At 37.3% G+C, this 16,519-nt stretch overlaps 1 protein-coding gene across 6 annotated transcripts in view; it reads right to left on the bottom strand.

Annotated features, from left to right (window-relative positions):
- Positions 1-16,519, bottom strand: part of AOPEP (aminopeptidase O (putative)) — a 184,957-nt gene that overhangs the window by 143,388 nt on the left and 25,050 nt on the right. For all 6 annotated transcript variants that reach the window (XM_084225973.1, XM_084225975.1, XM_084225976.1 and 3 more), the window contains one exon: positions 15,089-15,337. In XM_084225973.1, coding sequence (XP_084082099.1) covers positions 15,089-15,337 — 249 coding nt within the window. The remainder of the gene's footprint in view (positions 1-15,088; positions 15,338-16,519) is intronic.

The raw sequence follows: 16,519 nt of genomic DNA, 5'->3' as shown, positions 1-16,519 counted from the left end.
CCAATACATTGGCACTGTATTACTTGTTGATACAGTCGACTCCATTAAAAGGGTGAGGTTTTTAAGACTACTTTTTGTTCAGGCAGAAATAAAAAGACATTCAGGAGAATTTGTAAAGTTACTGGCCTGGCTCTAAGCAAGCTGATCTATAAACTAGAAATTAGCTGTCATTTTGAACATTTAGCATTTGAGACTGATTTCAATGCAAAACAGGCACATAATGTACTCACTGCCTAAAAGTTGGACTGACTTAAACCTATCATGAAAAGTCACTTAGCTCAACTAAATTTCTCAGGTTTACAGGCCTCCAGGACAAAACATCTGTAACTCAAGTCGCTATCCATGGAGTTTATTTCAAGCAAAAGGTGCAAGGCAGTACTAACTACGTCCCTTCCTGTCTTATTACAGGGAAAAAAATCAGAAGGTCAGCCAATCCTCTCAACACACACACTCCAAAAATTAAGATCTCTCTACAGTTGCTGGAGCAAGTGTTTTGTATACTATCTACCAAAAATGTGCACTTTGCTAAAAATGTAACATTGCTCAAGCTATTCTTAGCAGTTCTGTCATCCATCAGGCCTTGTAAGAAAACAGAATTTCTCATCTAAAAATAAAAAGCTTCCTTGTGGAAGTGTGATAAACCACTTAAACACTCATGTCCAAAAGTTCTTGCACAAACCAAAAAAGCAGAAGGCTATTTAATTTCAAAGAAAAAAAACACACAGTACTACAGTGGTGTGTAAAGCAGCTGGAAGTGACACACAGTGAAAAGAAGTCAATTATAGAAGAAGAAGAAATTACATTCCTTGGCAAAATAGGTCCAAAGCTGCCCAGCATGTGATGGTGGCAGTGTTGAAAAATAAGTACTGCACTCTTAGCCAAACAGGAGCAGCAGCTTATTGAATGTCATAATCACCAGCTAAGCAGTGGATTCAGAAGCAAATTTAGGTAATCAGCATTAAAATGTCAAAACAGCCCACTAGCCCAACAGACTGGATTAACTTTTCTAAAAGCACAGAACACAGAGGAAAATATGATGTAAAAGTGACAGATGAAAATGCTGCCTTTCGACCCATGCTGGTGTCTCCTGAAGGTGATCGGCCAAACTCAGACCTGAAAAGGCCTCTAGAAGAGCTTGAAGCCCACAGCTGCCAAAATTAGAGGAAAACCTCACAAGTCACACAGCAAGTGAGTATCAGAACTTTGCTTAGGTAACTAGCAATTGATAATGAGGCACTAAAAAGTTTTGGCTATTACCTCTGACCAAAAGTTACTGAAAATTACTGAAATGTGTCCTAGACCCTTGAGGAGCCCCATTCTAGCAGATGTTGGTGAGCATAGCAAGAAAGGGGTTAGCAAAATCAAGTGCTCATTCTAAGGATCATTCTAAGTTCAAATAGCTGCTTAACAATACAAACTAAATAAAACTGTCCTTCAGGAATGAAGTCTCCCAAATGACAGATTGATATGACAGCAAAGAAATAGGAAGAACAGCAAATACAGGAAGTACAGGATCCAAGTCATTAAGCAGAGGGAGACTTAACTGAATGGTCATGATCAAAGCTAGTACTAAATTACAATATATGAGGAAAAGAGACCTAAATGTACAATAGCACAGAGAGGGTGAATGTTATGGAACTGAGAATAAAGACTTGCGACAGCTGAAAAAAAGTGGGGAAAAATATAAAGTGCCAGTGCTATTAAAAAAGACACCTTGAGATAAGTTTTCAAAGAGCTCAAGCATAAACAAGACCTAAAACTAAACTGAGATCTAGGAAGATAAAGTTACCAGTCCGAGGCAATGAGTATATCATAAAGTACTTCCAGAAGGTCTCAAAAAACCCGCAAATATAAATAAAACCCCAATTTTTGTGATGAGAGAAGCATTCCTATCGCCTGATTTATATAAAGCCAGAACTTTTACCACCAGATTTTGTTTGTTTAAGAATTTCCTGGAGAAACTCCTTTATTTGGCGAACAGAAATGAGCCTTAAGCCACAGGGAAACCACAGGATCCAACTCCCCACTGCTAAGCAGTGTAGTGGTGAAGGCCTCATTTAAGTCCCATCCAATCATTTAGCACTCAGAAAGGAAATATTAGTAAAATTGAAACAATAACCTTACAAACTCTGATGGTAGCCATAGAAGAGGAATTATTCGTAATGACCAATAAATGATTGCACTAACTATAGAAGATGACTGTGAATAAGTTGCAGGAAGCCTCTCAAACCAGGACACTTTGTGAAGAAATGTACAAATACATGGTTACAATAAAAACTATTACTTGAAGAGAAACACCTCATCTCTACTACTTTGTTTTCACGTTCTGCATGTCCTGTCTGGATTCTTTTGAGTTTATGCTATTTTTTCCTCTAATTTGTCCTTCTTCTCAAGCTTTCTGGAACAAAAAAACCCCAAAACTTTGAATTTCTGCCCCAAAGTAAATAGTTTAGTATTTGTGTATTTCAAAAGATCTAAAAGCCCCTATTGGGTTGCTCACTTGAAATTACCAGACAATCGCACTTCTGGAAAAATACCAAAATCAGCAAGAAAAGTCTGACTCTCAGACTAGGAGAAACAAATCTTAGGTATCTCTTTTTGTTTGCAAGCATTCTGTGGTCCTTCCACTTGCTTTACAACCAATTTAGACTTGAATTTCCTCTTATCACAGCTTCTATTTTGAATTTAACTTTTGAGAAGGAAAAGGAACAATGTGAAAAGCAGGCTCTTCTAGCACTAGTCAATAGGAAATTCACTCAAAAAGCCCTGCTAGTAGAGGTGAAAAAATCCTTTTAAATCAGTGTAAAAATACACAAAGTCTTTGGTAACCTTGTTTCACAGTTTTGGGCAGGATTTTGGTTTTGTTCTTAATTAAAAGAACTTTTGGGTCAACTTGCTTAAAAATACCTACAAAACACGACACAACCTAATTGCAAAATACTCCAACAAGTTGCAAAATCAACCAACAACAACTGCAACAGTCTCTAAACATGTTCATCTTTTTTGTCTACCATTTACTTCTGTCACTTCAGAATGTTACCAAGGATGCTCAGATCCCTAAAGAGCAATCTAACATGCTCACACTTCTAAATAAAGGGAAAAGAAGCCTTCAACAGGGCAATAATCCAAGTCTCCAGAAATTACGGGTTTACACAATGAAACTGTGCAATATATGAAGTTTATCAAGTTTCAGAAAACAAGTATTGCTGTAGTATTCCCTTTACAAGACTAAACAGAAAAGCATTCCATACGAATTGTTTCATAGGGCTATGCTCAAATTAGGCACTTTTGGAAGACTAATCCTTTACCGTGGCTTTCAGTCACTACACAAAATTAAAATAATAACAGCCAGAAATAATATTCACAAAGTGATACTGCAGCAACTTAATTACTTTAAAAAAAAATCTATCCTTCAGAGGTGTCAAACACATAATTTGAAAGCTTAGAAAGAAATTTCCTGGTTGTCACTAAGCCATGCAAACACACATCTACTGATATGGTGGCTGGAATATGTTCACTAGCTAAATTTTCTGGAATATGTTCACCAGCTAAATTTTCTGGCCTGTTCCCTCACAGCTCCTATGTCATTACTCACTTCTATCAGCCTCCTCTCCCAAGTAACAAGCAATAGGACAAGAAGAAATGGCCTCAAGATGTGCCAGGGAACATTTAGTTTGGATATTACGAAAAATTTCCTTACCAGAAGGATTATTAAACAGCAGAACAGGCAGCGTAGAGAAGTGGTTGAGTTGCTATCAATGGAGTTATTTAAAAGATATGTTGATGTGACACTTAGTGGTGGACTTGGCAGTGTTAGGGTAATGACTGGACTCAGTGACCTTAAGAGTCGTTTCCAATCTAAATGATTCTGTATTATCCCCTTAGCTTATCCTACATCTGATCTTCCTCACGACACATCTATTTCAGGACCATGGCTCTGCCTTTCTCCACACTACCTCCTGGCAGTTTCTATAGCCCTGCAGCTGAAAGCAAGAGAGAATTGGCAATTATGCCACTATCAAATCACTAAACCAAATGTACTCAGAACACAGTATAACACACGCTGGAAACAAGACACAGAGGTGTAATTTCTTTTTCCCCCCATCTTTTTCTTCCATGTGTAAGAAGCTGTGATACACATAATCAGCATTGCAGTGGAAATGCCTCAACACAGTCTTTCACACCCCTCTCTAAAGAGCCTGTAGCTGACACATGTAGTAGAAAGTCCAGTCTCTGTTCCCTGGTTTCATTTAATAGGCAAAAAGGGCCTAAGGTAAAGATGCTTAATTGCTATGTTCACAGAAAGAGACTTTGAATACAACTGACCAGTCACTCAACAAAGACAACATCTGTATAAATCAGAGATAAGAGAACGAATTCCTATTCCAATGTGCCAAAAATTTTAAATAAATGAGGAAGCCATCACTAGAATCAGCTTTTTTGCAACAGGCTCTAAACCACAGTGTTAATAATGATTCCACAAGAACTCCTATTTTCAACAAAATTAGGAACATTAGTGGTTTTTGCATCATCTCAACTAACAGCTGGAAAGTACAAATATTTACAAGGACACCCACCTCTATATTTTTTTATGATTTAGCCATAAAACTTGAAGTTTCATAAACAAATTATGATCTCATGCACGTAGGACAGATCTACCCAGAACTTACTGGAATTACTCATTATTTCAAGAGCATTACAGGGACCATAACATTCATTGTAGTACAATAAAAATAAGAAAATCCATCATCTGCATATATTACCTGGTTGCTGATCTTGAAATTGTATGGGCAAAATTAAGTTGCTTCTTTGGACACATTAAGTGGAAAACCAAACCAAAACTATAGGCACTGATTTAAAACAGATTCAATAATAAAGTGTATGTCACATGTTTGGAGAATGAACAGACTTTGCACCTGTTTAGCATTTTAAATTACTTTTACATTATTTCAAATAATTACATATTCTAAAACAGATAAGTGATTTTTGGCTCGTGGATTAATATTTTTCTACAGAGTTAAGCACGAACACTTGTTGTCGAACTGAAGGAGGAAGAGGAGGCAAGAGGAGTTTGCTTGCTTGCCTGTTGTAGGGATTTTTAAGGGATTGGGAGATGCACAAGGAAATAATTAAAGACATTTTTCTTGTAGAATACTATACTGTTGGTTCAGTCTGAGCTCAACATACATAATCAGAAAGATAATACTTAGAAAAATAATCATGATAGCCACACTTAAATTTAATCACTAATGAAATGCCCCATATTGTAGCTGTACATCACCTAAAACGATTTCCCAGTGGAAAACAAACAAAAAACATTAAAAGAAATATGTCTCTTCATTCAACTAAATTATACAGTAAAAATGACATAGGACAAAAACTTGTGCCACTAAATGAAACCACCACTACCCACACTCACAATAGCATATATACAGGTTTTCTTGAACTAATCATGCTGCAGGAGTACCTAGTGGGCATTTCCAAAGCTTAACCACATTCTGAAACTAATTCTAAAGAATTTAATAGAATCAGCCTATTCCCAAAACATTCCATAGAAGATGACACCATATGCAATAAGACTAATATTAGAACCCTCTATCAGGATATTAGACCTACTGTAACTCAAAATTCCATTCCTGACCATCTATTTCAATAGCTGTTATTATTTTTAGCGTACTGGAACTTCTACATGTGAAACTTTCATCTTCCAGGATTAGAGGTAATAATGAAATCAGAATACTATACCTTATTTCAATTAAAGACAGATTATTGTTAGTCCTAGCAGCCCAGAAGTTTGGAGCATACCTTTCCAACTTGGAAGATAGCTAGTACCTACTATCACAAACAAGAAAAGGTTGGAACAGCTGGTGAAATTTTAGAACACTGGGTTTAGGTCCAAAAGATATGGTTACAGTTCCTTACTTTACCTTTGCAAGGGGTAGGACAGGAGAAAGGAATTAGGAAATATGTGTTTCTTCAAAAGATCTCCTGTAACATCCACACCCACCAATTAGTTACCTGCAAAATAAGAATACATTCCTACCACTTCCCCAGATTTTCTGAAAACAAAGTACTTCAATTGTTGAGAGGCTCTCAAAGTACTATGGCAGCATCAATGAGTCATACAGGTAATATGGAGGGGGAGGTGCCATTTGTAATAGAACATAAAACCAAGGGAGTAGCACAGGTAAAAGCACTGAAGGCTTGGAATCTCAGGAAGAAAATCAAGCTTGAAGAGGCCTCTTTTCACTACCTTCTGAGACAGAGGTTCCACAAGCTCCCTGGACCACCTGTTTCAGTGCTTATCTACAAGAACTGTGGTTCCTTGTATCTAGTCTGAAATCTATCACTACAAGTTGTGAATGTTGCTTCAAATATTTTCCCTATTTCTGAGAGAACCATGGCATTGGTGCTCTTCTTCTGCAACCATGCCTTCAGGCAAGCAGGAGACAGTGATTAGTCTCAGTAATGTCTTTTCCCAGGCTGAACAAATCTAGCTCTATCAGCGTCTTCTCATACAATATATTCTCCTACCTGCTAATAATGCTGGCAGAGGCCTGATTCACTTTGTGTCTCTGTCATAAACATGCAGCCCAAAACTGGGCACAGTGTGGTGTCATAGTTGTAGCCAAAACTATTGCTCCAGGCAGGGGTAGGCAAGCAGAGGAGAGGCAAACCAAAACTGCCTACCCAACTCTCTGTGACTAACCAAAAAGTTTCCCTGGACAGAGAAAAAGATGGAGCTTAGGAATGGAACACTCAACTGCTCATACTCCTCACTACTACTCATAAGGACAGGACTGCATAGTTTTTGCTCAACAACATCATGAGTTTTAGGAACATGACTTCTCTTTGCCTCCTCTGAGCCTGTCACCAGCAAGTACTGAAAATACAACTCATACAAGAAAAGGGCTAGGGATCCTTAAACCATACTCCTGTTAGCAACAAAACAAACAAAACTACAAAGAGGAAAATAAACCCACCAATTTGTTTGCATAATTTTGGTGGGGTTTTGTTTCAATTTGAAACCAAATCTACAGCAAAAAGACCGGGCAATTGATGCCAGAGGTAAGGAATATGCATGGATTTAATGCATACCATACTTCCGTTTGTTTTAAGTATGATTGGTCTTGCAGTCTACATTTAAAATCTAAAATCTGTTGAAAGGGATCAGGTTCTTACTAGGTGGAACTGGTAAATTGCAGACTACTAGTAATTATCATAGAGACTAAGAAAGCTTCGCGTACTTGGTATGGCAAGTCAGATCAGAGATAATTGCATGACAGAAGCCTGTGGCTTCTTTGAACGTTGTCTTTCTTTTGGCCCTTTATAAATTAAGCCTATGTCTTCAAAACAATTGGCAGCATTTCTCTTCTTTCTACCACTCACAGCATATACATGCAAAATATCTGCATTTATGAGCACTCTACTATTTATATTATTCAGAAAGTTAGGTGGAATGGTCTAATGTTGCTGACTGAATATTAAACAATAGATAGACTATATTGCTACTGATCTATAAGCAAAAGTAATTTTCAATCATCTTATCTGTCTCTGTTGGTAGGAGAAAAAAGTTGAGATAAAGTAAGACACAGGGAGAAAGAATTCTGAAAATTAGTTTCAAAATCACAAACCCAGTATTCAATAGTGACAATTAATTTTCTCATTTCTCCATTTCTAGCTCTCTGTAAACAGGTCACTTTTAAGGGAAAATTATACTTTTACTTTATAAATGCCAAGCAACTCATATAACAAAAATAAAATCATTAGTACTACCTACACACCTATACATACACATATATAAAGGGCAGGTATGGATATATATTAGGCATACACATACACTATATATATAGTGTATATATCTGTGTGGAGGAATGGCTAAAGGACAGAGGTCACGCAGACATTCTCTTGTTCGCTGACCAAGGACTGGGAAAGTACCAAACCCAGCTAATCTGAGTTTCTGCACCTGCAACAACATTGTGTCCTTGAGCATAGCTGTGGTACGATAACAGTAATGAGGAAGAGACGTGAGAAACAGAAATGTAAGTTCTCAAGAATGAGGAAAAGCTGATATTGTAGTATAACCAATAGATTGCTTAGCTTACAGAATATGCATGCGCTTATTACTTGTTGTGTATAAATGTTTGGTGCCTATCAATAAATTTGGAGCTTGCTGATCCTCATATTGAGAGTCCAAGACTTCCCTCACCATGACATATCTGTTTATAGATGTACAAATACAATAAGCATAGAAACATGCTGGCCTCTCACACATGTGTGTACAATAGCCACACCCATTATTCCTAAACCAAACAACTATATATCAGCTTTAAGCTGGGAACAGGGCTTTACAGCTAAAAACCCCTGAAATAGAAGTTTATATTGGAAATGCTTAGGCACCTTTAACTATAATGATGTTCACAGGCTCTGCCATAATTCTAATCCTAGAATTTAAAAAACATGCAGTTACCATTCTACAGTACCATCAAAAGAGCCCCGCTACCTCTACAGCTTCAATGACCAAAAGCCCTTTTAAGAATTCATGTGCCACACAGCAAAAGAAGCAGGTGATTTTTAAACTCCTAAAACAATACTCTTTATTTGTCTCATAAAATTACAAACAGTAGCAATGTAAAGTTGCATACTTGAAACATAAATCAATCCACATGTTCTAAAACATTGTTTTTTGTATTAATTTTGGTCAGTAATGTCAGACTGAGATGTTATCTTCCGGTGATACTATCCCATAAGAGAAGTATCTTATGATAGGTACATATTGTACCTTGTCGTCCAAAAGCACTGAGAAACCTCTTTGGAAAACTATCAGAAATGCAAAAGAAATCCCCCTGATGCTCCAGAACACACATCTGGCTTCTCTGTTAAAACTGTAGCTTTAACGCTTATGAGTTAATAGACAAACAAGGCACATTATAAGGAAATACATTACACCTGAAGTACTCCAAATTCTGTTTTGACACCAAAATCACAACTGTATGGAGGACAGTGATTGCAGTGGTATCAACACATACTTCAGACTTCAGCTAAGAGTCAACAAATATCTTCAAGAAAGGCTTAAAACCAGAAGATTTGGTGAGAAGGAGAGAATAGTTTCTCTCTAAGTAACCTTGCAGGCGGGAATGCTACAACTGTCACTGTTATAAAATTCCATTTATTATGCCTAGTGTTCATTCTCTACCTGTTTGGAGACGTAGAATTCTTGTGCAGAGGTAACGCTCTACATGCTTCAGCCTCTTGCTGGGAGAGAGCAAGATCATAAAAATACTGCCTTGTAATGAACGGTGTGTGCACGAGATATATTGGGGCAGGCAGCAGGTGCCCCACTGTGCACTCAGGTGAACCAAGCCTAGAGGAGGCTGTGTTGCTGGGGGTCTCTGCACTGGGAAGAACTAAACCCAACAGAGCCTGTGTTCCTCTGGGTCTCTGCCCAATGTTGTTAGTGGGTCAATGACATAAATCTACTCTTTGCATTTCAGCTGCAAAGTGGTGGTTGCCCCAGTTACCTCTTTGTGTCAATTCATGCAACTTCTAAATGCCACTAAATCCATATGTTTGTGTTGTACAGCCACATACTCTGAATTATGCTATCGTAGCTAAGACTCAATTTTTCTTTCTCAATTTCTGTATTTTTACTTTTTGCTTGATATTTTGTACATGATTATTTCTGTGTGGATAACCAACTAGTGATATGCAAAAAATAAACTAAATGTTAAAGGATTACTCTTGCGAATATGTTGTCACATTAAAACAACTGGAAATGTGCAAAAAAGTGTGTCTACATTTCTATCAAAAAGGCTTCTAGAGTTGTATCAAATAGTAAAACGCAGTTCTGCAAGACTGAACAATACTAAAGGTTTTACATTTAACTTTGACATTTGAATATTTTCCAGTAGTCCTGGCTGATTTTCTATGGGCTTATCAGTTGAAATCATAACACTGCAGACATGCAGAACAGACAAAGGATGGCTACAGACGCACTGATCAAAGAGGCTGCTTCAGCCTTCTCTCTTTTCAATTTAAGAAGTTAACAACCTTGGTGACATAGACTGGAAAGACTCAAGAGTTCTGCTGATACAACATTTTTTGAAGAAACAGACATTCTTTCTTCAAAGAGGAAAGGTGTATGTACCATAGACAATTTTTTAACGTGAGAGGAGAAGAGTAAGATCTTTGTGAAGAGGAATTTAAAGCTGGGTTGCTAAATCCATATTTAGTCAGCTATATAAGCAGAACTGATTTATAAATATTCCAAGCATTCTCATCATCAAATACCATTTGAGTTTCAAGGGTGTCCAGCATAGTTGAAAATAAGGCCACTAATTTTAGAGCCTAAATAGAATTCAAATAACCTAAAATCCTGTTTTGAAAATGTCAGAATCTTGCTCAGAAGTTCTTTGGTTCCACTAGCTTTTCTGGGCAAAATTGTCTGTAAGTACAGATGAACTAGGTTAGACCAGATGTCCCTCTATCCCACAGTTACTATTAGTGCTAAGAGTTTAAAGAAAAACTAGGGAGCATGCTATATACCAAAGGACACTTTCCTTATCATACTCTTCTAGATCCCAGCAATATGTGATGCACCTAGAAAGATTATTTATACATAGTACTAGGATAAGAACATTTCTTTGTGCTAGCACTTATTACAAACTAGTACATTAATACAGTAATTCAAAAAGAAAAAGCAGTAATCTTACATTATTCAAACAATGCGTGCTGGAAACAAAATTTTAAAAACCATTGTTTCAAAAAGAGAATTTCAACTGAATGCAAAGGCTTACAGTTCTCAAGAGAGTAAAATAAACATCAGCACATTTGCTCTGAAGAAGCAGAAAGCTGCTAAGCTGTTTCTAACAGCACAGAAACACAAGGGATTGGTGTGACTGTGAAAAAGCTAAAGTAGTTAAACACTGCAAGGAAAGTCAAAGTCTCAAATGCAGGCTCAGGCGGCACTAAAAGTTAGCCTTTCTGTATCTGAAAGCATGTTTTTCCTCAGGGAATGAAAAAGAACAAAGAATTCAGAGCCTCTTCAGGTTCTGAAAAAAAGAAAGGAAATTGAGTTTTAAGAAGACACATCTAAACACTAGGATTTCAAAGGGGATCAACAAAACTGGATTGGGAGTGAACTGATTTCAAGAGCCCAAACAAGCAGCAAATACACAATTACCCTACTTTTCATCTGAAATCTTTCATTCAGCTCTGTTCACGTGAGTAACTGCTGGCTCATATGAGAGCATCGGCAACTGTGAAATACCTCTGATGTTTAAATGCCAATGGGGTCAACAGCTCCTCAATAAGTATAATATCATCAACAGCATGAAAACATAGTGCTACTTTTAATCTGATTTTAATGTCTTAGTTTGCCAAGTGCATAAATGATAGGCACATAGTGCTACTTTTAATCTGATTTTAATGTCTTAGTTTGCCAAGTGCATGACTGATAGGCACTTTTCAATGTAGTGTGTGGTCAGGGATCTCTTCCATGAGCAACCTAATTAGAATCTCTAGGGCCTTGAAGTATGACACATTTCCCTACTCCTTTTACTCCAATTCACTCTCTTCTGCTAGTGAAAGAACTTATAATTTGATAACTAACTGCTGTTACATGTTCATGAGATTCTCAACATTCTAGAGAAAGCATTGAATCTCAGGCTTTTAAGTTACTTAAATTTGGCCCACAATGCTTTATTAATTTAATTTCTGTAGAGTTCAACATAATATCGCCAACAAAGATGCGTAGGCCACATCATTCTTTTACTAGCATGAATTCAGGAGAAGCTATACAAAATCACTGAAATTAAAACTGTAAAACTGAAGTGTGCAAAACTAAACCCTCCATTTTCAAAGATCTATAGGAAGTAAGAGGAAATTATTGTAATTATTATATATTTCCGTACAAAAGTCCATAGCAAATTAAAAAACACGGGAAAATATGATCAGAAAACAAGTACAATGACTATGCTTTCAACTATGCTTTTGCTCATAATGCATCTGTCAGACTTCAAGAGAAACACAGCTGACCCACAGTAGCTGCCACTGAAATAGACAGTTCAAAACACCTAATTAGATAATTCTGGGCAAGAACTATCATAATTTCATACCAATCTAATGTGTTGGGGAAATATCTCTCCTAAATAAGAAAAAGCATTTTGAGATGTGAAAAGCACAGTAAGTATAATTAATGGAGGAACAAATAAAAGTACCAAATGCTGTAAAGCCCTTATACTTCAGATAATGACTAAAATTCATGTCTGTTTCCTTCCCTGGTATACAGAAGTCCAATTAGAGTTCTCATAACAACAGCTTCTATGTGCTGGCATGCTGTATTATTTTTGTACTGCTACAGATAGACTAGAAGATAAAAAATAAATACTACAGCAACCTTTTTAAGGTAATTGCTAACTTTTTTTTCTTTGTGTGGGTTTTGACATGGATTTGCACACAGCTTATTGTTAGCTTAAGCAATTTAGGCAATTATCATTGCATGCATAGGAATTAACCATTTAAGTAGCTTGCTATATACACAGAAGCTTCTATTGGAAAAATTGCAGACAAGAACAAATGAGCTATTATGAATCACTTAATAATCTCCTGCCCAAATACAACTTGACATTTAAATACCTTAAATTAGTTCTTACATTAGTTAAATTTTGAAAAGTTGGTTGTGTTTGGCTTGATGCACTGTTAAATGACAGGCATCAGGAAGCATGCAAACCCTTCTTTCATCCTTATTTTCAATTATATCGATTGCTTGGAACTGACAGTGGTTAGATGAAGCATAGGGGAATAAAAGCACAGGTTTTGCTCATCTCCTTCACAAAGAAAACACAATTATAGTATTCTGAACATACAGTTTTGACTCAGAAAATGAAAGATGTAACAGAATTCCCTGCAGGTACCTTTTTCCTATAAATTCTGGGAAAGGTACATGCAGGGAAGGCACTGAGAATTTCCCACAGAGCAATAGCACATCAACTACTAAATTGTGAAGATTTCTCCTACTGTGTGCTGTAACTTTGGCCCAGACATCACTATCTGTTTTCTCTTTCATTTTGAACTATTTATGTGTTCTGCCTTTCATGATTCCACAGATCCCTGCTCTTATCTCACATTTAAGTCAAATGGCTGGATTCTTTCCCAATTATAGCAAGGCCTTGTGGCAACCCTATAATACCATGCCTTTGAAGTCACAGAAGATTGCTGAGAGGCAGCAAATTTCATATGGCTTCAAGAATATGGCACACAGTACCACACCTCACTTCAAATCAAACCACCAGGCAAAGAACTGGAGAATCTGTGGTAGGTGCACAAACCAACTTGATGCCTTCCCTGAGTGAAGAACTATCACTGAAAACTCGGTAACCAGCAAAAGCTATCTAGAAAGCAACGAGCCTTGTGTGACGGAGGAGGGTGACTAAATGCTCAAGTTTTACATTTTCTAGACCTAAATGAAATTTTAAAAGCAAGTAAACTTCTACTAAAAACTGTACAATATTGTTAATGTGCCAACACATTCTTCTACTTTTAACCCAAAAGAGGATTGCAAGAGGAAAGCTGTAGGGAAAAAATTCTACAGCTTGAAAGGGGCAGTCAAATCAGCTAAAGGTTATGGGACTGGTTAAAGTCACCAGGAATTTGGTGACTCGGACCATGGGACCCGCTCTGCAAAACCTGGTCTGCTGATGGGGCCCATTGGTCAGAGAAGTGTAAGGGCATCTTCAGTCCTAGGCTTGCCAGGTCGGTGAAGATAGCTTTAAACTAAAGTTGCTGAGGAAGGGGAACCTCAATCTACCCCACTCATATGATGTCCAGAGCCTGGAGAGAGGTCACAGGTCACCACAAGGGCACCTGAAGAGCAGCACAAAAGAATTTCAGCCAGTAAGTCAGTTTCCTCAAGGGCCCAGCTTAAAAGCCTCCATGCTAATGCATGCAGCATGGGGAATAAACATGGCCTGTGAGGCCATGATCTTATTGACATAAGTGAAGTTCTCAGTGACTGGAAAAAAGGAAACACAACCCCCATTTTTAGAAAGGTACAGAAGGATGACCTGGGGAACTACAGGCCAGCCAGTCCAGCAAAAGCATGGAGCAGATCCTTCTGGTAACTATGCCAAGGCACATCAAAGATAAAGAGGTGATTGGTGACAGCCAACATGGCTGCACTACTGACAAATCATGCCTGAGAAGTTTGGTGGCTTTCTAAGACGGGGTACAACAGTGGTAGACAAAGGAAAAGAAACTGATGTCATCTACTTGAATGAAAAGCATTGGACACTGTCCTGCACAACACCTTTGTCTATAAAATGGAGAGACCTTAATTTTATGGAAGGGCCACTCAGTGGATAAGGAATTGGTTGGATGGCCACACTCAAAAGGGTTGCAGTGAATGACTCATTGTCCAAATGGAGAACAGTGATAAGTGGTATCCTCAGGGGTCAGTAATGGGACTGGCACCGTTATTTTTGACACAGGCAGTGGGATCAAATGCACACAGCCAGTTTGCTGATGACACCAATCTGAGTGGTATAGACAAATTGCTGGAGGGAACAGATGCCATTCAGAGCACCTGAATGGGCTTGAGAGCCTTCACAATTCCATGAAAACTTGATAATATAATCCTTACTATTTGCCTTCAGCTTCTGAAGGCAAGTGTTTGACTAGAAACCCACACATTGGAAATGCTTATGAAGAAACTCTTGATTTGGATTTTAACATACTACTATTCTGTAAAAATATAAGGCTAAAATCAATGCCAAAAGAAAACAAGACAATGACATCAAGTATTTAGATCAACAGAACCAACTAAAGAATTTCAGTCTGACAAACGTAAAAATTCACACCCAGATTTCTAATAAGCTTATATTTCCTTTCCCTATGCCCTGTAAAAACTAAAATTAAAGGTCACAAGGAAGTAAACGAACCTACGCACATGAAGTAAGAACAAGAGTTTTAAGTTTGGTTTATGAAAAGTATCTTAGCAACTTTATATTGACAGCAACTTGACACTGTTAACTGGCCGGTAAGAAAGAGTCTAACAAAATACAGCAGATTAGATACTAATAAGTTTCTTTACCTAGCCATTCCCAGGCTGGAAAAGTTGGAAGGAACTATCAGAACATCAAGCCTGGAAAAGGGGTGGGTACCCAGTGTGGCATAAGCAGCTGAGAGGCACTGAGGAACTAGCTGAAGCAAGTATTCTTCACAGCTTTCCATAAGGCACCAGGGAGCAAAGACTCTATAAGGAATGACTGCTTGCAACCTGGCAGCAGGATTTTGGAAACGGCAGGGATATTCCACATGACCACAGATTTCTTCATGCCACCTGACAATACAAAACAAAACAAAACAATACTTAATTGTGATATCAGAAATATGCACAACTGACTATACTAAGACAAGGATATTTTCTAGATATCAGAATGACAGAATTAATTTCCATAGAACCAGCTCACTTACATTCTCACCCTGTTCACACATCTGCACCACTTTGAGAAGAACTCATAACTAAAGGGAGAGACGAATCACACCTTGTTTTTATAACAGATATGCATCAAAAGAATAAGTGTTCCAAATATATGTAAAGAGAACTAATAAGAATACAAAAATATTTACTCAGAAAACTCCTATTCCAACTTGGCTACGAAAATAAAATTCTATGCATATTAACATAACATTAATACATGTATTTTAGGTTCAATTGCAATGTAATAAATGTAATTCCAATTCCAGGAGGAATTTTTTCTGTTGTTGTTGTTATAAAAATTCTCCAGAAGCTTCAAGTAAATATTATTATTATTAGATGATGATGATGATATTAAAAACCCCAGTAGATGTCAATTTAGGCTTATCATGCTAGACATTCAATAATACCACATAAGGTCAACCTTAATTTATAGTACTTTTACAGGCTATTTAGAGCTCCACTGGAAGAAAGGAGGGGTAAATCAAATTCTTCCTAAACACTGAGTCATATACCTTCACAATAAGTTATCTGCCCAAATAGATTCCTATCTAAACAGAAATCAGCTTCATGTTTTCACCTGTTAGCCTATGTTCTCTACAGTGTACAGCCTCTCCTTGGTTTGAAACTTCAGTTTAAGTAATCTGGTTCTACTATGCCTCAACAGGTACAGCACCTAGCATTGCCCAAAGCACTTATGCTTGGAAGATCATGCTGACAAAGGAAACAAAATGATGACATGTAGAAAAGGATGAGAATTTGCTGAAATATTAACACCTTAGCACCTTACATGTCTTTTTGTCAAAGAAGTGGACTCTAAGTCCTTTCATTGACTACATATGTAAAGAAACCACATCCGTCACTACACTTTTTTTTTTTTCTAAGGATGATTTAATCTAGTATATTTCTACTCTGAAACAATGTCACTTTGCATTTTATAATAACAGTTGAGATTAGGCAGGAACATGAAAACTACCAGTATTTCTCTTATAAAGATTCCCAATTCCTTAATTACCACAGGGAGAAAAAAAGTTATAAACATCA

This window comes from Fringilla coelebs, assembly GCF_963513975.1.
Source record: "Fringilla coelebs genome assembly, chromosome: Z".
Taxonomy (NCBI): domain Eukaryota; kingdom Metazoa; phylum Chordata; class Aves; order Passeriformes; family Fringillidae; genus Fringilla; species Fringilla coelebs.
The sequence above is the reverse complement of the archived record's forward strand: the minus strand, read 5'-3'. Positions and strand labels throughout refer to the sequence as shown.